A 24291-nucleotide genomic window follows, 5' to 3' on the forward strand; every position below is an offset into this window, starting at 1 on the left:
ATGTACTTCTGCAGTACTAGCAGCAGGAATTGCGCTTTTCTCACCACGAACTGTAAAAATTATAAGTCTCAGGAAGCGAATATTTTCTGTAGTTCACTTTAACTTTCCTCTCCATCTGATTGAATCTGACATGCGCTATCCAAATTCTTGAGAACCAAGGACACATTTTTAGATGAAGCCAGGACTACTTAATTCAGACTTCCCAGACAAATGGGATTCCACAAATAATGAGTTGAGAATCAGCGGAAGTCTACAATGCTTATATAAATAATTAAAAAGAACACACATTTTGGAAATAACTGTTCATCTTGGGGATATTTGTTTTCCTGTCCTTCAAGTAATTCTTGCATGTTCAAACTTCTACGCTAGTTTTTCCTACAAAACATAACAAAACACAGTTTCAATCAAGCAGCCGTTTATCTTCCTTTTTCAAATGTTAAGCTAGGAGTTTATTTTAAGCGTATCTTTAACAGAACTGTACTGGGTGTTTTGACTTTGGGTATGCTCTTTGTGGAAGAAACAAGATGGCGTTGGCTTATTAAGTTATCTTTGTTTACCAGTGGTGCAGCTGCGTACTTAGATTATGTGAACACTGTCAGCAGGTCAACTACTGGTTGCGAGAGATGGCAGTCACCAGACCTGCAACTCCAACGGAACTGAAAACCAATTGTAGCACCAATGGACGAGTCTATAAGATTGGACTAAAACAATATGTCCACCGTTGTACAGATATGAAGTGGGGCTGTCCACAAGGCAAAAACGTTCATGTAGGGTGGAGGTTGGTGGTTCAATGGTGGACAATGTCATGTTACTTGCAAGGATGGGCTGGGAGGGAGGAGGAGGAGGATGGGGATTGAGGGCTGCTGGCTGAGGTTTAAATAGAGTTCTTGGGGGTGTAGTCTGTGGCATTGGGGTTCAGGTCAGAGGACACCGTCACATCATCCTTGCAGTATTTGGAGGAGAAGAGCGGAGAGGATGTCCTCTCGGAGTTGAGAGCCTGATAAGAGCTTGTGCTTGGGATAAGAGCCATCACCTCAGCTATTTTTGATTTCAGCTCTGCAATCTCGCTGTCTTTCTCGTGTACTGTGTCTGTGAACAAAAGAACAGGTTTGGGGGAACTGAGGCGTATGATCACAACTTCAAGGATACAGAATTATGACTTAACTGAAAAAGAAAACATTATGACACAGAAACTGACAACTGTTCTTTTGATAGGGATGAGAAATAATTTGCCAGTTTATGATAATTAGATTAAAATTTCTGTCACCAATAGCTAGTGTTGGTAATCACCGACAATATGCAGACTGAAAAGTGGAGTTTAGTAATTGATCAATAATCGATTGTAATCAACTATACTTCAAGATAACAAAAGGTTCTCACATAGCAAATATCCCATTCTGGTTCACCTTTTAACTTAAATACAGGTCCCTCTCATTTTCCAATGTTCAACAACTATTTAAACACTCACTCTGTAATATTTTAATTTGGCGCCTCTCCTCAGCGAGAGCTGAAAACAGATCCTGCTTGAATCTTGTTTCTGCACTCAGGTTATTCTCCAGCTCTGTGTTCTTGTCTTGCATGGCCCCCAGGGCTGCCATCAGAACCTCTGTCTCCTTCTGGGCATCCTTATACTGTCGCAGAGCCTAGAAACAAACGGCTTAGTTGAAAAAAGGGTTATAAGTGAGTGTGTGAGTTTAGTTTTACGCCGCACTCAGCAATATTCTAGCTATATGGCGGTGGTCTGTAAATAATCGAGTCTGGACCAGACAACCTAGTGATCAACAACATGAAAATCAATCTGTGCAATTGGGAACAGATGACATGTGTCAACCAAGTCAGCGAGCCTAACCACCCGATCCCGTTAGTCGTCTCTTACGACAAGCATAGTCGCCTTTTGAGGCAAGCATGGGTTCCTGAAGGCCTATTCTACCCTGGGACCTTCACAGGTCGAAAAAAGGGTGATAATTATTGCGAATGGATGAATTTGACACTGCAATCATTGCTAAATCAGATCTATTGAGCAATATCGCATCAGGGGACACTGGAAATTGGTTTTAACAATTTCACTCATGTCAGAATCAAACTCATGTCTTCACCATGACGAGCAAACCTTAAGCCACTGCCCCTTTACCCAGAGTAACCACCTGATCCTTGTTTTGGTCACTGAAGCAAAATATGGGCGACTGAAAGACCCTGCTGAAATGTTGCTTTACATACTTACTTGTACTTCTCTTTCAATCTGTCGAACTTGCTCTTCCCTGATTTTCAGATCCCTTCGGAGCTGTTTTATATCATTTTCACTGTCTCTTCTTCTAGCCTTACAACTCTCTGTGCACTCAACTCTGAAAACACGACAAACACTTGTTAACTCTACCTATTTTCACACAAAACTGCAAATCAAAGTCCACAGGAAGCATTATTTTCAGTTGTTTACTGTCCCACACTTCAATGTTTCTGCTATAAGCATAAGTCTTTAAATAATCAAGTCTGGACCAGACAATCCAGTGATTAAATGTCGTGAACAATGATTTATTAGGTCATAGATGACATAATGTAATAAATTTGTATGGAAACCCTATTTAGGAAGTAACCAACTTCACTTGGCATAGGCTAATCCCAAACCCTATTAAGACCCAAGCACCTCTGTAATGCCAAAGAAATGTCCCACTGAATCCATTTCAAAAGATGCCGACAAAGTAAGTCAAACTAACCTTGCTGCTGTTGCCATGGCGACAGCTCTAGCTGCAGCAGCTGCCTCGTCTGCCTTTCTTGCTTTGCGCTCCGAGGCAAGCTGTGCCTCAAGTGATGCTCGAAGCTTGCGTTCCTCTTGCACCTTCTTTTCCAGCATAGCTATGTTCTGTTTATCTTGCTGCTTGCTGGTCACAAGGTTGTGCAATCTGGCGAGATAACAACGATTGTTACACATCGACAGGGTCAACTACATGGGTGAGTTTACTTTTACACTTCTTTCAGCAATATTTCATCAATTAAAGGCGAGGGAGACCAGAAATGATCATAAAACATTGTGCCTTTGTAGGGAAGTCAAACCCAGGTCTTTGGTGGGACGAGCAAATACCTTAACCACGAGGCTACCCTACTGCCCTCAAGTACTGGAGGCATATTCAACTTTCATATAATGTAAATATAATCGGGGCATTTAGCATATTTGAACCAACCTTCACTAGTATCTAGTTTTATGTATACGTTATTAAATTCAACTCAGCTAAGGACAAAGGAGATTGTGCCCCCTGTACCACCTTCTGCTTTAGAATAATGCTTGGACAGGAACACTCTACTTGGGGACATGGTGCACGAGCTGGCTAAGGCTAGTGATCCAGCGAGGTTGAGGTTTCGGGATCGAGCCCACCCGTGACCGGGTGTAAAAACCTTGGAGTCAACTTTGTTAGCAGACTCTTTCAGTGTTGTCACGACCCCTAGTGTGCAGTACACAACTCTGTGCACTTAAAAGAACCCAAGAATCCGTTGGTATATGACCAGATGGTGGCCACATGAACATGGGCATACACCTAGTTGCGGGTACAGCAACGTGCAGTAAACTTGGACAAAAAGCTGAGACTATGTGTCCCAGTCCACCCAGCTGTCAATTGGGTACCTCATTAGGTTGAGAGACCACAATAAACTTGGTGCGCCTAGTATCAGCCAGTTGTATACTCCTCAGGGAGTTGAGATTGAAATACGATGTACTGTTGAGATTGACATCCAGTGATCAAGGGAAAAATACCAGCGCCTCTCAACATTAGATTTCAGTTCCCTATCTTTTACTTAAAAAAAAATAAGTCAAAGTAACCTGACGAAGGGACAAAGAAAAGCCCAGAAATGTGTGTATGATAAAGAAGTTGACATCCATAATAGTTGGTATAGTTGGTAGTATACTAAGTCAAAGTAAGTCAAAGAAGATACATGTTTTCCTCTATCAGAATAAGAGGACAGAGTTATCAATATCCTCCATATTACCTCCAAATTCAGTCTAAGTCACAAACGCAAAAAATATTTCATACCCAAACTACCAAAAGGCACCAGTACACCATCAGATCTATCTATGCGCCAAGTTTGGTGAAGAAATATTGAATGGTTTTAAAGTTCTGCTCCGGAAAAGATAAATGTGTATGGACAGATGGATGGACGGACCAGGTGCATTTTAATAGCTCCTGCGAAACGTGTTGCGTGGGAATAAGTATAGTCTTCTAAAAAATACCAGCCATAATTAACCTTCTTTTTAACAGCATATGACACTGTATGGACCACCCATTCAATCTCACAGTCAAATTCTAGGAAATACCAGGGATACTTACTTATTCTGTAAATTTTCATTATCTTGCTGGAGTTGATACAGCTCAGACCTCAGGGACTTATCCCCTATACTGAAGTTATTTATCTGAGATCGTAACTCTTGCTCACAGTTTCGACTAGATTGAAGGTCTGCCTTTAACTTCTTTACATCTGTCTCTAACCTGAAACAGTCAACAGATAAACATTAAGCTGGTTATCCTGGTGCATCCTAAAAGCAATATTTCCCTGAAGTCTGCATAATATTTTTGCCAATATTTGATTACTGATCACATCTGAGATTAAGATCAGCAAATTGTCTTTGGAAATAAGTGAGAGCAACTTCGTCTGTGATCCTCTGTTGATTCAGTTATACTCCGTATCATGGTATCCATGGTATTGTGGCAAATCAGTATTTCCGGTTTTGCATGCTTGAGGTGATTTTGTATGTTAAATCAACAGCCTAACGTCAGTGGTTTGTTTCTTTTTTCAAAATAGACAAGATGCATCAAATCTTCGTATGTATTATCCAGCGGAATTATTGACAATAAAATTTGGATCTGTCTGATCCCAATCCACGAAATACCTGTAATAACATTTACGGTTCATTTATAACCCTTCCCACTTCATCTGAACTATGCTGTCTGCATATCCTTGTTGACAAAATATAGTGGAAGGGACGTAAGGAGCTATACTTATATCCTGTGGAATGAATTTGTTTACTGCGATGTGACGGAGTTTTCTCCATTGGTAAATAATGATTGGCTCCATTGGTCTCATGGATTTCGCTGAAATACTATCAAAGTTAAAATAATACCTTCTTCACAAATGTGTTGATCAAATGTCATGTTAATTGGATTTCACAATAAAATAGGCCTCATAAGTTCAGAATTTTATTTTCGATTATGGATATGTCAAGTACTGCCGAGGTTGCAGGTTAATAAGTATCCAATCAGTAAAACAAAGATAATTCAAATGCAATGACTGTTAGGAATAATACGCTATATTAGTGGCTATTCTAATCGCTGTGTCAGATGTGTGAATACATCAAACAACAATAATAATAAGCGAAGCTGGAGAATAACAATGATTATCAGTAGGTAACAGGTTGACAAGATCAACCAATCAGCAATCCCTACACAAAGGCATTCTGCTGCCTATTTAATTCTTGCCTTTTTGTGCACATAATAAAAATAAACATAAGGACAATAACAGTGATTATGTTAACCATATAGAACAATTTGGCAATCTCTACAAATCAGCGATCATTACATAAGGCATCCTGCTGCTTCATCATACTGATTGTTAAACAAACATAATAACACATAGGACAGACTGTGTAACTAACATCACATGTTAACAAACAAGCAGTGACCAATGAGTTCCACACAGTCAATAAAAGTCACCTGACCACCTGATCAATGTAACGGTACCTAGCATAGTTGGCATGGGGCACAGACCCTCATGTCTATGCGAGGATTAAAGATTTAAAAAACATTTTTAAAAAATTTGAGATGACCCTGACTTGAAATACCTCACAGTACAATACATCATGACTAGGCAAGGCAAGATGGTGTACCCATCCGCTTCCTTTGCCAACTGCTACGCTACAAGGTCCAAGCAAGTCTTCTGACTGGTCAATTCTTAAAATCAGAACCTTCATTAAAAAATCAGAGGAATTTTTACTTTCATTGACTGACTGAAATTTAAGATTTACTTTCTAGCAATGGCTTCTCAAAAGAAAGAATCAGTTGTAAATATCCTGTTAATATGCATCAAGCAAACCAAAGGGCTTGTTTATACCACATCCCCGTATTTTTTGTAGATTATCGTCATCCGTTTGTGTCAAGAGTGTCAAAGGTGGGATTCAATCAACTTGCAGCAAGAACATTATGTTAAGGACGCAAGTTTCTTGGAAACTTGGAAAGAGCTTGGAAAGAAATGTACATTTGATGACACAGACAACACCAACCTGGAAAAAAATGTGGTTAATGCAAACAAGTGTTCCATAACTTCCAAGTTGCTTGTAAGGTGTTCGATTGTGAGAAAACACAATCTACTGCTTGGTCATTGTGACCTATCTTCAATTATTTTAATTAGTTGGACCACCACTAATACAAAGTAGCAGAAACATTGAAATACAGAGGCTGTTATTGTGATAGGATCTAGGTCCACTGAAATATGACTACACACAAAGAAAGTCTGACTCACCTTGCTATAACTTCATCTTTATTGTTGCTGAAAGTAGCTGGAGGTGGTATATCTTTACTGTATGTCTTCCCTTTTTTCGTACTATTTTCCTTACTGCTATTTAACTTGCTGCCCTGGGATTTTCCACCCACTGAGCTGGATGCTGTTTTGAAAGATTTAGCTTGCTGATCATTGACAAAATTGTCCGCACTTTCATCAAACTGATTAACATTAGTTTTCTTTGGCAAGCTTTTCTCTATATACTCTATCTCATCATCTTCATTAATGTCTGAACTCTTGGTGGACTTCTTGCCATCTTTTTCTTCTTCTACTTTCACTATTTTCTTCCCTGCCACCCCATTTGAGATTACCTCCTCCTCCGGTTTGGATGGCAAAGCTGGAAAAAAAAGCCCACAAGTCAGTACATGTGTGTCAAACAGGGTTTTTAAGACGATTTGTCAGAATTGATGAACACCCATGTGACTGTACCCATAAAGACACATTTTCAGCTACCCTCTAGTAAATTACACTGGTTATTGCCTATGTATTGGAAAACCATAACTGTTCAATTCTGTAGAGAATCTTCTGAAACATGACACTGTTTCTGGGTAGATCTAACATTCTAACATTGTAACATGTTGTAACATTACTCTTCCTTCAGAATTATTCCAGCTAAGAGACAGCAGGGGACTGGTACCTCATTCAGCATGGGTTAATGTATCAGATGGTACTCAAACCTAAAGACCTAGAATCTGTACTTAAAAGAGAAAGGTAAATTTCAGACATAAGACACAGGCTTCTGTAAATGACCCAAGTCTGGACCAGACAATCCAGTGACTGGCATCATGAGTATCGACCCATACAACTTGGATACAATAACATGCATAAAAAATGTCAGTGAGGTGACCAACTGACTGTGCAATGGTCAGCATTCGAAATAATTGTTTTGGTATTTGAAACACTGTGAAACTGTGTACAGTGTAGTCTATTTTGTTTTTATAGGTTAATTTTGATAACATGGGCCTGCAGATTTCATATAGGATCTGTACTGTTTAAGGCCTTCAGACCCTGATGGCAAGTTGGCAAATTAAAGTATCGCAAACACCTGACCCTGATCTCAATGTGTAGTCATGTACATTATCAGGGTATGAACCACCCAAAAATATCAGACAGACCACAGGCTGGATAGATGTAAATCTTGTCAGCTCTGAACAAAACGTACCTACCCACAAAAAATACTAATTTACTTCGTATAATTAAATAAAAACTGATGAGTATCTTCATATACATGACTAATAATAAATCTTAACCCGATCGTTGGGCATTTATATTTGAGAATTTAGCACTTCATGTTGTAATAACTCATCCTGAATGGTTGGGCCAGCAGGTATTTCGAACAGTGCATGTCTGTTGTATGTCAAGTCTCATTAATCCAACACCATTTGCTGCACTGCAAACTGTCGTGCTAACGAGGATGTCGAATTAAATAAATGAGAATAAATTACGTCCATTCAATTTGTTAACTGACAAGCATCGCATAAAGCCGATTGTTGGATAAACATATGTTAGATTAATGAGACTTGACTGCGCATGTCATAAAGGTTAGTGCTAAAAGGATTTGATATTGGGAATAAAACATTTGTGGCATGTCACCTTTTTGCTTATCAGCATATTGGACCTCCGCAGGAAGTGCTTGATGTAATAGCTGCATGTAAAAATCATTTTCTTTTTGTACAACTTTCTGTCTTCTCTGTAAAAAGAGGAAAAATAGGTACAAATCTTTAGCACACACATGGCAGAATCAATTACAGGTATGTCCGCTCAAATTGCAAAACACTTACCATTCAAGACAGCTGTATTTGGGAGTTTTACATTATGTATGCCAAAGGAAAACCAATCCCCGTATTTTGTATTAGCAGGAAGCATATTATGTTTCACATTTTCTTTTAATGGCACTAGTATACTAGTAGTGGACAGGTATGATTTGAACATAGCACACTTCATTAAGTGAAGGACACAAAGCAACATGAGTGTGTTTCATATTTATCACTTCTTGTAATAAGTAACTCCCTAATTCAGTTCAAAATGGCCCAAACTAAAGGAAGTGCTAAGTGTTTGACTGTGATGGTGGTATCTCAACCCCTTGACTTTCTTGCTAAAATATGAACAATGAATGTTCAAGAGGCATAAAGACATAGTTGTAAATACAGACATTAAGCAATAAAGAAACTTACCAATCTCATTCTGTAAGATATGTAACTTTTAAAACCAAATCCTAGTGTCACCACAGGATAACCAATACTGAAAAACACAAACATAACAACAGTTGAAACCTGGACACTGAAATGCTACCAAATGCATGCATCAATGCAGACTGTAATAACCAATACCTGGACAAAAAAAACCAACAATGGTTGACATAATGAGGAAACATCCATGGATTTACAAATTCAGAGTATGTTGAGACCAACACTACCATTATTATTTTGAGAGTATCATTACTGCTACTGTCACCAGCCACATTACCAGCATAAAAATATATGCTTTTCAACAAAATGTCCCTCAAGAATTGGGCATAAAACAGTCTTAAATACAATGCATAGCAAAAATGCTGAAACTTGAACAAGGGTACGGTTACCCAAGGGAGGTAACTCACCAGTGCGCAGCGAATGGCCTGCAAAGGTCTAAATTAAAAGGAAGGCTCTTGAGTTCTCGAAGTCGCACTGAGGCTTCTATGTATACAAAAAGCAACCACAGTGATACTGTCGGCAGACATATCCCCCTCTCTGAAACAAACCAGTAGATTTAATCACAGATCAGGCAATAGGGAAATATTTCCCTTAATTGTAAAATTCTTCTCACTGAATGAAAAACAAAGTATATGATTTAAGTTCCACATTTTTCGTGTAATTATCTCACTTTTTTTGCAATCATAGAAAAAAAGATAAAAGTCAATTACAAAAATCAGCGAAATCTACATTAATTCTGATGTTATTTACCTGACAACTACTCTTAGTTACTATCTCAGTCATGTTAACCTCTTACATATAAACATGGGCAACTAGTTTTCCTACAAACATTATCACCGACAGTAGATGATGACAAATATATGAATGTATTACCTGTGTGCCAAACATATTGAACCCAAACATAGGTACTGGCCGCAAAAAATAGCCACTGTACTGGTATGAAAAGATAGCAGATGACGTCTGATGTGATAGCGATGCAAACGAAGAAGACTGAGAAAGCCTGAAACAAAACAACATTCATTTCACTTACAATAGTTTGTCCTACAGTCCCTGAACTACATCACCTTCCCTTCTGCCTAGCATTTTCTGCAAAGATGAAGCCCCAAGGAAGCAATTCTGGATCTCCCAACTCACTACTAGTCATTAGTGATCCTTTTCAGTTTAAAAAGAAGTGTTTGTGTCTAAATTCATATATTCAGAGGCTAAGCATTAGGCGACACTTATGACAGTTCCTAGGGGCTAGAAGTAAGGCGATGTGCTACATTAAAGGTCACATGTAACAAAAAAAAACCCACACATAATCAAAACACAACTATCACTTATTCATGACATACAATATACATTTATGATTGTGTAAAAACAAATAAACAAAATTATACATGTACAATCACATAATTGGGTTTACTTCACTTGAAACGATGTGTGTGTGTGCACTTAAGTGTGACAAAGCCTTTCACTGGCTGCTTCATTTGCCGATACACTGAGGGCTCATTGTGTGCATACAGAGATAATATGTTTGACTGGCATTTTAGACGTATGGTGAGCAATAAGAGAGCAAGATTCTTTATGGATGAGAGCTTTGAATATTGTATATGATGTGATGTCTCGGTATGGATTCATTCACCATTGTCAAACATGAGTGACAATGGTACAAGAATCCATACCCAAACATTGCATCATATTCAAAAGAAGAAGTTATTATCCATAAAGAATGCATATAGAGATGTTAGGTTTAGCAAATACATGCTCTCTGCACTGATCCAATCAACAAATATTGAGATGGAGAACTACTGTGTGGCTGGAAAGTGTCACTCATCCAAGTACAAAGCAGGACTTGACACTGACAATCTGAGTTTGCACCCAATTCCATCTGATCCAGGCATCCATTTTGTTTGCAACCCACAGACATAATATGTCATGTGTACAGGAATCACACCTGCTGAATTACGTAATGTGACAGAGACAGACCCCAGGTGCACAAGCCATAAATCAATGTACTTTGTTTACGGTGTATGGCCTGATAGGTGTTAAGTTCAGATTGCATGTGCTCACTGATTGAAGTTGTGTATTGCATATTGTCATTAGCAGACTGGCAGGCAGGCAGATATGTGCCAATAAAACTGACATTGAGTTTTGTCTGTGACAGAGACTGATTATCCAATTAACAGTTTTTCCTTCCAAAGTCATACATAACATCATTTCAGTTTTCAAGCTGAGCAATTTCTGGCAATGGAACTGGTATTTCTAAGGCTACACTTTCTTGAAAACTTGGTTTGCAAATCTGTAAACAAGTATGGAAACAGTGTATTTTCACTACTACAGACCCAAGATGCAGCACTGGGGTGAAATGATTGAACTCAGATTTCACAGATTTCTTTTCATCGTGTTATTTTTTATCTTTGCAACATGAATTTGCATTTTGATTTTTTCTTTGTCAGTCCACACAGAAAGGTATCAGACTCTGCAAAAGTTGTGTTCTGGGTTAGATGTCATCCGAGCCAATTCTTCATCATTCTGTTTAACAGCTGAAGTTTGTATTTTGTAAAATATTTGAAACTGGGAGCCAGTTGTATAAATATGTGGTTGCAGTTTGATTCTTAGATTACAATCGCTTAAATCAATCCCTGTACTTCATTATACAAACTTACTCCTGAAATTTATCTGTATCCTCAAACTGGTCTTACAGGAAACATCTACCCGAGGTCCGTTCATAGCAAAATATTTTTTATAAACATGTACATTTCCAACATGTATAGTTCCGATACCTGGTTACGAACCCGCATCACCTCGCTTACTAGCGTGGCTGTTTTATCCTGTAGGCTACAAAGGATTGCTGTGAAGCATGCATTGCACGTGTAAGGCGAGGTGTCGGCTGCCAGTCTCATCCCATATTGAAGTTATATTTCTTATTGAAGGATTGTTGCCATCACTGGAATATTGCTGAATGTAGTGTTAAATAAATGACAGCTATTACTAGCTTAGGCCCTCGGGAAAACACTTTTTCGCAATTCCTGTGGGTCATGCTTCATCCAATACATAAAGCTAACAATAGCTGTCTAGAAGGCTAAAAATTAAAAAAAAGAGAAGCAATAATAATAGCTGTCTCTCATCTAACACCACATTCAGAAATATTCCAGTGATGGCAACAATCGATCTTTAAATAAGAAAGTGTATCCAGTGATTTAATGTCTGAACAACAATCCCTTGGTCAGGTTTAGACAACACATAATGATTTAAATTGGCAAAGTGTAGACATACTTGGCTGCCTCTTGCAACTACCTTACCCTAGCTCAAAGGTTTAAAAAAATCTTAAAGCCACTTGCCACAACTCTTTCAACATCAGTCAACCAGAGGCATATAGTCCCTCGCGACTCTGAGCTCAAGGATAAAGCCTGTGTTTATCAGGGAAAATATCAGCTCATAAATCATTATTACTAGTACTACATACCATGCACCATTTGAAAGGTCTAATCCTTTCTTTATAAATATGAAAGTTATTTTTTTTCATATTATTCACGTAATATGACTTCAACTTAAATGTTATTTTTTAATGAAAATGTAATCTTCACATTTATACATCCAAATAAACCACAAAGGAAGCAAAATCTGTGGTGAATTATTCCATTTGTAATGGCAGGATATCCTGTTCCTTTTCTTTCATATTTTCATTTTTCCACAATCAGAAAATTATTATTGAAAGATTTCTCAAATAATACGTATGGTCGTGTAGTTTCCAATATCAGTGGCATTCCATTTGGTAACGTGAACACAACGGCGTGAAATACCATTGTTTTCGAAGCTTTGTATGAATAACATATGAGATGATTCAAAAGATGGCAGGCATCGTTCGAAAGCTCTGGATATCAACAATATCACTACACCTTTGCCAAGAATATTTTCATAGTTGTAAGAATCGATTTTATTGGACAAAGATTGGTTTCTGATGACACTTTTTCGCCTCAGTCTGCAGTAAGGATTGTGATTGGTCAAAATCAGACATGTAACATAAGTCAGCCAATCAGATAACAGCAATGGAAACTGTCCTTGCAAGCGAAAACCTGTCGATTCAGATGGAAGTTTGGGATAAAATCATGCTATTTTGAACATGTTACACAAAATATCACCACCTATACTTTATTATGGAACTTAGAGGATGTATGTTGTTAAGATATGACCCCTGACAAGAGAGTTTTCTGCATATATTTTAAACATTATGTCCAAGCGTGAAGTTTGATGAAAGCTGAGATGTCACTTGAATTACATTTCACAATAAAGATGGAAATGGTAAGTTAAAATGTTCGTCTGACAACTGTCATGAGTTCTGTTGTTAATTTTAATTTTCAGTTTATTTGATTTGTTTAATTATATCCTCTAAACATTGTTAATTTGCTCTCTGAGATCTCTGATGTAGACTCAATACCGAAGCATGTGTGTGAGAATAGTTAATTTCAATAACATTGCTAAAAATAGTTTAAAATTCTAATCGTGTCGACAATATATGGCCATTTCAAATGTATAAAAGTGTTGGCATGCATTATGAAGAGTGATAGATGTGATAAATGAATCATATGTTAGTTAGGTTACTAAAATTAAATATCATTTTGATGCTACTACCCCCTGGCCGATGTTTCGGGCTATTGCGTCTGGGGACTGGGGACATCTTGGCCATTGTTTCGGCCTACAGTGTTGAATGGGTTAAGAAAGTAACTTGTCCAGACTAATTTTCCACTTGCCCTGATTATTATTACACATAATGAAATCATAAAAGAACAAATCAACATGGCATTTGATGTTAATGTTTACTGACTATTTATTGAAAAGTGATAAACAGCCATGAAAGATAAATCTACATTATTATCACTGCAATATTTAATAGCTACATTCTGAGCCAATATGAAATGAAATCCAAGTTTATTTGTAGCTTAAGACTTTGAGCGGAAATCTAGTAGCCTGCTGACAAGTAAGATACCATTATTTGATTGCCTGAATGAAAACTGAGGTACCCTGGGTGTCAGGTTCAGGATTTTTAAACCACTGCAGCTTGACACCAACTCTTACCAAGAACCCAAACAGAAGGAAATAATACTGACACTGACAAAACCATTCAGTCTTCTACTATCCTAGTCTTTTTGTATTCTTTACTGGAGATCTGATAAATTATATTAGGCACAACCAACAACTTTGATCAAAAGAAATTTCACGGAAATGGAACTTCATATCACATGCTTAAAGAAGAACTTTAGGATTATCCAGGTCAAGGTGATGATTTTCGTCTTGATATAGATTTAATAAGTGAATGGTCACAATATGTCACACTGTCTATGTGCAAACTCGTAAACTCTTAAACTGATAAAACTCGAAAAGATCATGGTTAGAATTGATGTTCAGTAACATATGCATGCTATGAGAAGAAGAGTCACTGACTTGGTGGATACGCTATTCCATTCAAACTGCGTAAACTGATGCTGATGATCACTGGATTGTGTGGTCCAGACTTCACTATTCACAGACCGCCACTATTTAGCTGGAATATTGCTGAGTGCGGCATATTACTAAGCTCATACACTCACTTAAACTGATACATCACAGTCAAATATAGGTTACAGTCATCCCTTTAATGTTGCTACTATTAGATTAAAGAGTGTTACTCTTAAAATGGCTGGAATATTTTCTAAATGTTAACAAGATTATCACCACTACTTACCAGTCCTTGGTACTTGAATGAGTCGTAAACACTTCGGAGAAGTAGCCAGAAAGGCCAGAGGTATTCAAAACGGAACTCCAGAATGAAATCTGCCATCAAAACCAGCGCCCACACCAGCAGAAACTTCAAGTACAAGAACGTACTGAAACAAAGAACAATGACATGTAGAACCTAGTGCTGGAAATTGGTTCAAATCTCACAACTCATGACTGCTTTATTATCAAACAAACAATCATCGACACAAATTGGTTAGAGTCATTTTTCAGACTTTCCTATCCAGGTGGTAATTGCAGATAGGGCTCCAGTTAATTTTTCAACATATTGAGTAGCTACACCTTGTATTTTCCATACAGGTGTACTGGAAAAATAATTAAGAGTACATTTAAAGAACTGCAATCAAGTGTTTCATTTCATCCATGCCCAACAACATCACTGCGCTTGTGTAAACAGGTCAATAAACAATATAACAATACTTTTTCAGATAAAAATGTCTGTAACAGATTCTAAGACAGTACAACATTGCTGTGGTCTGTATCCCGTTTTAAAAAATCTTTCCTACCATATCGTGCATATTTTTTATCTGCATATATGCCGATACAGCCCTTATCTGGAAACCTGTGCATAATAAATATATCACGAACGTAAACTTCCTGGAGTCTTCAACTAATATTCAGTCATGACTTTTGAGATAGTGAAGTAAGTATTCTAACAATTAAACATATTTTCAGGCCCTGACATCTTTGAAGATATGTTCTATCATTAAGTGAGTCAGTGAGTGAGTTTAGTTTTATGCCACACACAGCAATATTCCAGCTATATGGTGGTGGTCTGTAAATAGTTGAGTCTGGATCAGACAATCAAGTGATCAAAAGCATGAGCTTCAATCAGTGCAACTGGGATTGAACCAACTACGTCAGTGAGTCTGACCACCCGATCCTTTTAGTTGCCTCTTATGACAAGCATAGTTGCCTTATGTGGCAAGCATGCATTGCTGATGACATATTCTACTCCGGATCTTTTACTGTCTTCATCTTCAAGTGTTTCAAGAACTCAGAGAGTAGTTCCAAAATCTCTGTATTTGACTGTGAGAAAATGTGATTGACTGTGTTCTATCTTCAATTATTTCAACTGATCAGAACACAACTAGTAATATCTGCTATGAATCCACACATTCTATTCCTTCAAATGAACATGAAACAGGTAATGTGACAGATCAAACTACCCAACATACAAGCAGCCAACACATGAACAAGGCAACAGTGTTTCAGGGGAAATTTTATGGCAAAGATTAAAATAAAGGCTAATGGTATGATTCTTCACTAATCATAATTAACATAAACATCAATTATAGCTAAACATAATCATCATTGCAACAAAATACTGAATTACAACACATCTAAACTACTTGTTTGCTTGTTCATGAACAATCACGTACAAAGTGTGAAGACCATTTCTGGTGTTTCTTACCATGGTATTGCTGGAATACTTTTAAAAATGGTATCATGTCATCAAATTAGCACCTATGTCAGGATATTGTGGCCACATGTATTGCTACCTAAAGTTCACAAGGTACTGGCAATTATTGTACAGAAATATATTGTGACAATGGCAGCACTGTATTGTCAAATGGTATGTAGTAAAAGTAGCTCTAATGCAACACAATTTGTGATACTAGTATCTTGGAAGGTAAAGTGTTTGACAGTGACTGGCTGATCCCGATATTTCACATGACAGTTACACATTGCTCGAAATGGTCAGTTTTGTAGACATTTTGTATCCATGGATACAGCGAAGATAACAATGTGTGAAAAATATCATTTCAATGTTTCAGCTATTTTGACAATGAATTTTGAAGCATAACATCATTTGTACAGAACTTTTAGTACAAAACCAAAGATAACCCCAAATACACAAGAAAACCGACCAAAATATTGCAATAAATATTTTGAAACATATATCTGAGCACACTCCTGTCTATGAGTTACCTTGTGCAGTCCTCAGTGGGGGGGTAAAAAATCCCATCATCCGATGCCTGTGACAAGTCAGTTTTCATTTTGGGCAATCAAATAATGGTATCTTACATGTCTGTGGGCTACAAGATAATTTCCACTTATGATTTCAAAGTGCAAATAAACTTGGATTTCATTTAATATCTGCTCAAAATGTAGCTATTAAGTTTCAATATGACAACAAAGTAGAGTTATCATTCTCAGTAGATGGTCCATTGAAAATTCACATCAAATACCATGTTGATTTATTCTTTCATAATTACATCATCATGATTATGTCATGGGCAATAAGGGCAAGTGGCAAATTAGTCAGAACAAGTTACTTTCTTAAGGTCACTTGCTCTGTGGCAAACAGGTTTTTAAAAAAAATTTGGAACCTCTGCCTCATAGTTAGAGTGGATCCCTGGGACTGTCTGGTCCAGGCTCGATTATTTATAGGCCGCCGCCATATGGCTGGAATATTACTAAACTCCTCCACTGTCAGACTGGGTGGGTAGCTAAAGTCCACGAAGATTGCTTCTTTAAAATTTAGTCTAAAATGAATCGAACCATACTAAGTGCAGTACTGACAATCACCTGTCGTAATATTTGTGATGAAATATTAGATGAGGTAATAAGAAAGTGAAAGCTGGTGTATTCAAACAGAAGGGCATTTTATTCAAAGATCATGGCTGAATTCTAAACAAGTAAATAGCTTTAACATATCATGGGCAACTTGAACACAAGCGAAGTTCTACAACAAAACTAGAACAGGCATGGTGCTTTATTTACTTTCAACTGACCTTAACAAGATTGGTTGTAAAGGCAGAGTTTTAAGAGCAAGTTTACTGGCTGTGCATGCATGCTACAGCTGTAGTTTCATTCATCAGGTCTGGCACATTCAAGAAGCTATTCTTGTCAAAAGTTTCCAACAGACGCAAGTTTATTCTTACAGGTCACAATTATGGCTTCTGGAAGCCCGCTATCAAATACTGCTGACATATATAGTTTTGAGTTGATTTTCAGTGTGTGGTTGGCTGTATGAAAAGCTGAACATCAGAAGTTCCAGTTCAAAAAAATTAATATCGCTTGACTAACTAGATTATAGTACCTCCTAAAAATATCTGAAGTATTTTATGATAAAAAGATGAAGACATAGTTGAAACGATAAGTCGGTAACATTACTGACAAAATGTACCAAGTTTGAATTCACCAATAAAGTCAAGGGAATGTCTCAATGATTACAAAAAAAAGTCTGGGCTTCTTAACGTGCAAAATATTTTTTTTGTTTCAGCTGTCAGTGATCTATTTTAAAACTGGGAAAAATGAAAGGTTGCCATTCCACATGACCGACAGGTAAAGCTGACCTGAAACAGTTAGATACACCATCAAAACTGGAAACTTGCTACCTGCATGAGGATAACATCAAAAGAAGCAGAGCTCAGATAAGTGGGTGTTCATGTTCATACAGATGTATTACTTGCAAACCCAATAGTATGACTCAGTTTAGTGCCTTTTCAAGCTGCATACATTTTCACTGATCTTATTTCCTGATCAAAAGTGATCATGAGATGCACATGAATTCCAGTGCAGTGAAACAAAAAGCTACATGTCACTTGCAGTATGATTGAGTAAGTTTAGTTTTACAGCACTTTTGACAATATTGCAGCAATATCATGGCAGGACAGTGCTCGAAATTAACTTTTTGTAGCTTGTAGCAAGTATTTGCTATCTGGTTTGAAAATAGATAGCAGAATCCAATACCTGGAGGCAACATTCTTTCATAAAAAATCCCTACCTCCCTGTACCATTGCTGTCTTCGTATTAGGTCTCCTGACACTCTCTCCACTCACCCACCGCTGTTCACTAGGGGTTAATAGGATTAGAACTTATTTGATCTACGTCTGATTTTCATCAAATCTTCAGGGTATCTATCTGCAGTCTATGTCTCTAGTCAAGAGATGGCACCATCATCCAAGACAGGGACGGGGAACTTGGTATGAATGGTTGACAGACTCTGTACCATCAAGTGAAACACCTCACGCAAGCAGACATCATTGTTTGCAGCACCTTCTAGTTGCCGCTGATGAACTCCAGGTAACCAAACCCACATAAACACACTCTTATCAGAACCAATGGTAACATGATGAACCTTAAGGGCAAGGAACAAAAATGTCACTGCTTGTATTAGCAGACGACATTTTGTTGACCTTACCCTTCAGGTGATGATATTTGTCCATTATCAAACATGTAAAGCAGTAATGTTATACTTCTGCACATGTGTGCTGAGCTGACTGGTTCTCTATCGTAATTATGTGAGTACTGTGATGTGCAAGTCACCAAGAAAAGCTACAATGAGCATTTTTTTACATTAAAATATCAGTATTGGTAAGTTTACAAGTGAAAGTGCACAGATGGAGATCTTTAGTTTGAAAATGACGGCTAATGGATGAACATATGCGCTTTTACTAAAAAATACCAAGTAGCAAGTTGTTGCTACTTTCTGGTAGCAAAAAAGGATTTTAAATAGCAAATTTGCTACCTCATAACATTAATTTTGAACCCTGCAGGGGACACTAGAAATGGGCTTCACACACTGGATCCATGTGGGGAATCGAACTTAACGAGCGAATGACTGAACTACTAGGCTACCCTGCTGCCATTCCATTGTCAAGTGTTTCAAACACAAAACAGTAGTTCCAAAATAGTTTGCATCCGATTATGAGGACATGTGATCGATTACTTGGTTAAAAGCTTTGTTTTCAGTACTGATGATGCTGCCCAAAACAACGACATCCAGATGACATCCATGAACAAACCAGGACCCACCTGTGACTTTTTGTGCAACAAATCTTGTTAACCTTGCAGGAGGCTAATTAAGCATATAACACATAAATCATTGTGTTACCACCCAAAAAGTAATGAAACCAAAATGATAAGGCTAAACAGATGACAAAGACCCTTACAAACACGCTTCAATATAAATATAATAATAATACGCTTTTATAAAACTCTGTTTATAAACAGTGTGTGATGACGAGATAGGAATTAAGATCTGTTTAATCCAGCAAGGCCACTAATGTTATTGAGTCTTGATGTCTTAGTCCTGTTACTACGGTTACGGACAAAGGATGCCTGTCATGTAGGAGGGGTTTATGTGATATGATCTCTATATGCCATAATGACAGAAAAACAACACAAATGCCAAGTAATACCCCATACACTATACAGATGTTAATGGAAGCTGATGCCAAGATAATACTTGTCTTACCCTAGAAGATTTACTTTAAGCTATTTCAAATATATCCAAGATCTGAATTTTTAAGAAAACAACATGAGCAGTACCCAGCAACTGGTTTTAACATACACTGTCCAAAACCTCAATCATTTAAAAACAAGTTTATTCCGAAACAGTATCCTTGGTGACAGATGAAACAAACCCAAACAATTATGCATGATGAAATGTAAGTGAGACGCCATTGTGCATCATGCTTATCTACAAAAATTGTATGAAGAGGAAGGTCTATTGTTTGTCACTGGGCATTCCTCCTGTCAATGCAATGCCATATTTCCAGCTAACAATGATGCATTTAATGCAAGGGTCATTATACCTGGGATGTGGCTATGGCCTGTTGCTATGGATATCAAAGAAATAACACAATTAGTCTTAATCAAGACATACTATATCCAATAATGAAGGCACAGTGAAAGGGAGGACTGTTTCTTTGATGATGCCTCTATGGTGTAATGGTTAGACTATCTACTCAGAGAGCTGAACATCATGGGTTTGATCCCTGGCCATGTCATACCAAAACATGCTAAAATATGGTACTTGTTGGTCTGTGTCTGGCAGTCTGCATTAATGGGTACAACAAGGACTGGTCGGCTCGGAGCATGTTCATGCTTAACTGTGGTATAGCATCTCAGACAGCTAGCACTATAAAACCAGCTTTAGCCTGGGCTAGTACAAGCAGCCACAAGTACCCATGCATACATGTCAGCATTTGAGCAAAATATTCTCAAGTACAAAGTTAAATCCCATTTAACCTCATCTCACCTGATGAGGTGGAAGATGTTCCAGAGTGAGTGAAGAAGCATGGTTTTACACTGCTTGTAATGATATTCCAGCAATATCACAGCTGGGGACACCAGAAATGGTCTTCACACACTGTACCCATGTGGGGAATTGAACCCGTCTTAGAGCTGATGAGCTTCTATTATCTAATTCGAATTTTGGACACTGTAATGCCATTTGAAGTCTGGGGTTGAATTTCAGTCTTTAAATTCTCGAAGAAAAAAAATGAGAACACTCAACATCTTATGGTAGAAAAGCGTTGTTTTTTTCAAATGTTTAGTCATTTATGATTATTAAAAAAAAAGGTCACAGAACATTTGTTCCACTTAGCGATACTACCATCATTATGATACCGGTAGAATATGATCAGGAGAGCCTGTCAACAACGGCCACCACTACCTAGAAGTTGTAGTTAGTACAGTAATCAGCACTGTTCTAATTTGGCGCGTGACGAGGAGTCTTTCAGATGTGTATTGTCATCAGTTCATTCTGCATTTGAAACAACATGGTTTGCAATGAAAATAATTTAATCTTAGTTCAGTACAGCCATACTTTGTACATGTAGCATGTGAGTTGACATGCTTTATTGTGATACCATAATGTACGTGTGTGTGACAAAACTGGTTCACTTCTAGTCATAGGTAACCATGTCAGCTCTACATTCTGGCATGCTCTCTTAACAGGATTACTTTTTCAGTCACAACAAGTGCCGATTTAGACAGCTTCCACTATACAACAAAGCCTGACAACCTGAAGGAACAATTCTAACCTTGAATCCCAAGGGGAACATCTGATAACTGAATGTTAACTAGGGATGTGATGATATAATGTTGTATTGATAATCGTGATACTTTATCAGATGATAAATATGTCGATACTTTTTTTCACACCAGGATTGTTGACCTTAAAATTGCAAATTTTCACTAGAAATTGATGATTATATGAAAAATTACACTGTTACTTGATATAAAAATGTATGTTTTTACAGAAAATAACTAAAAATAACGTATCATGAAGTGCATTTAATCGAATTGTATCGTTCCAAGAAATCATGATACCTATTGTATCTTAAATTTTCTATATCGTCACACCTCTAATCTTAACTACATTCTGTTGAGGATTATCAAACTGTTCTCAAAACTGTCTTGTTTCAAAATGCTAAATGCTAAGTATAGTTTTATACATAAGTTTTATTTGTGTATATTTTGCATATTTACATTTAAACTAAAATGACTGGATGTGATATATTGATTCCAAGTACCCCAATCAGAAAAATACTCATGAAGATCTGGGTGATAATTGGTCTTCAGCAACCCAAACCTTTTGTGAAAGGTGAGTAATGGCATTGGGGGGTCAGGCTCATGCTGTTGACCATTGGATTGTCTGTCCAGACTCCAGTAACTACAGACTGCTGCCATATAGCTGGAATATTGCGCTACAACAACAAATGAGCCAACCAATAAGGAAATAAGTTATGACCTAATTTCTCACACATTCCTGGATAAAGCACAGAATCTATACTTGCAGTTAATGTCATTTGCATTCATTTTCAATTTATATGTGCTCAGAATGCAACATCTTGTGGTCGGTACACCAGTGCACTTAGTTAATATATAAATGAGTCACACCATATCTACTACCACTGGTAATTCCTTCCTGTTCAGAAGCTTCCTTCATTGTGAAATGATTCATTTCAGGTTTCACACCACTCTTCCAAGGATGCTACATAATTAATAATACTTCAGAATTCCTAGTTTATAAGTGGTGACCAGGAAGTGGTCTATGGTTTCACATTTACAGGAACAATGTCAATATTTTGATCACTTCTGCTTTGGGGTGATAAACAGGTCACAAAAATGGTATCAGACACTTCAGTCTTTTGGATTTTTAAGAATAATTTGCCTGATGTAAATCCAGTAATAGTCCTACATTCAGTAGGTGTTTTCAGTCCATGAAAAGGAATTATGTTTGAACCTTCTGTCATCTGAAAAGTCAAGTGACATCACTTTCCTTGAGTACACACATACATAAAGGTGTATGTCACAACGAACTGCAATAATGAATGTGGCTTAACAGTTTCTCAAGTAAAGCTGATCTTACAATTGTGATATAAATTGCATTTTTGCACAAACCATCACCAAGTAATAATAGGACAAAATTATTAGCGTGGCATGAAAATTTTTATGACAAATTGTCATTATAACCCTTAAATGGTATTTACCTGTACACAAATATCCATATAAAGACTGCCTAAAGATTGTTGTGTGGATACAAACATTTTCAAGTTATTTCCTGTTTCACATATTTCCTATTCTCCGTCCAATGTTGCTATATAGCACAAGGTACCTTGGTGCTTTGATAGTGCCGATTTAATAGTAAATAGATTTATTGCCAACGTCAAAATATGGGCATTTGTCGAAGTATCAAACGTTACTTTTGACATTCAGCATAACTTAGGAAGGGAGATGGCATGCTTCTTTGATACAGTATTCAACGAGTGTGACCTGCTTGTAGTAGCATTGACCGTGTTTATGTCGACCATGAGGAAATGCACTAGGTACCTCGACCTTAAACCCATTTCTTTGAACGATTCCTGAAATTTGACATTTTACGTAAAATGGCAGACTCGAAACTGGCACTGCCATATTGAAACACAGTCGTGTTCTTACCTTCCATAGATACCATCCGATATTTTGTTCCTTTTCACAGGGCGTCTGGGTTTGCCGCAATCAACATTTCGCGGTCTTTTCATGTTCCTCAATCCCTGCACACATCAATTGTGGATTGATGATGTTCTTTTGTCTAATTTTATCTTTCCTAATTATTATGACAGTCCTGGAAGTACTTCCACAGCTCTATGTCCTTGCACATGCGCCCTGGGTCAGACTCGTCCGGCTAATTCCGCCACAAATGACCGTAATTTTCCGGAAATATTTAGCAAAGCAGATAACTGTTAACTATCAGTTTTTTTTAAGTAAACAAAAGATATGAGATATAGCTAAACTGACAACAGCACTCAAATTGAAAATTCAGGGTTAATAAGCAGGTGCGCTTAATGTATTGTACTATTTCCCTACAGCTAATAACCAAACTTGACATGGTTCGCACGCGTCTGCTGGCTTTGGATGTTCATCACGTGAACGACGAGTATACATTTGGATATGCGTGGTTCAGTAGCAGGTAAAGAACACCCATGACGAATCAAATAACTAAAGCAGGCGCTGTTATGCAGCCAACAAAGGGCCACTAACTAACCCCTAGTGAAACTATTCAATTAACATACACTCCCCATACGGCTATTAACGAAGTAATTAACACCATGAACAGGCAGCTGCCATATATTTGTTAATCTCCTTAATTATGTCTGGTTCTATTGTTGGCCTGGAAGGCCAACGTCGCCTTCATTTTGAACAACAGAAGTCAGTTAATGATCGAGCATCAAATTGGGCGAGGTGAGAAGATTATGATCTATAGCGTCTGCAGTTCGCGTGCTATAACATCACTCATTCTCTTTTCAAAATGCGAATGAGAATTTATGTTGTGAAGTATAGTATATTTGAGATGTTGTGAAATATTATACATTTTATGACATTGTATCAGTGGTGGCAGGAAACCGTTATTTTCAAACTTAAGTAGGGTATTTTAATAAGTTTCTGTTGTAGGAATGGATCTTTTCTACGGCGTTAAACTCATGGAAGATCATTACCCCTATCTTTGATATATTTAGGTTCGGTGTGTATTAGGGACCGTTCCTAAATTCATGGCTCGGAGGGTTAGGCGGAGAAGAAGGGGAGGAGC

The 24291-nt window shown here is 37.5% G+C and overlaps 1 protein-coding gene across 1 annotated transcript; it reads right to left on the reverse strand.

The window, feature by feature from the left end:
- Positions 1–398: 398 nt before the first annotated feature.
- On the reverse strand, positions 399–23570 carry LOC137288174 (macoilin-like). The gene is made up of 12 exons (XM_067820609.1): positions 23163–23570; positions 14431–14572; positions 9600–9726; positions 9134–9263; positions 8712–8778; positions 8131–8227; positions 6499–6874; positions 4314–4472; positions 2712–2897; positions 2222–2342; positions 1469–1643; positions 399–1089 (listed from the first exon to the last, which is right to left on the reverse strand). Exons 1-12 carry the CDS (start codon positions 23243–23245, stop codon positions 875–877), a joined length of 1878 nt encoding a protein of 625 aa, XP_067676710.1. The 5' UTR covers positions 23246–23570; the 3' UTR covers positions 399–874.
- Positions 23571–24291: the final 721 nt, after the last annotated feature.

Source organism: Haliotis asinina, chromosome 6 (genome assembly GCF_037392515.1).
Source record: "Haliotis asinina isolate JCU_RB_2024 chromosome 6, JCU_Hal_asi_v2, whole genome shotgun sequence".
Lineage (NCBI taxonomy): Eukaryota > Metazoa > Mollusca > Gastropoda > Lepetellida > Haliotidae > Haliotis > Haliotis asinina.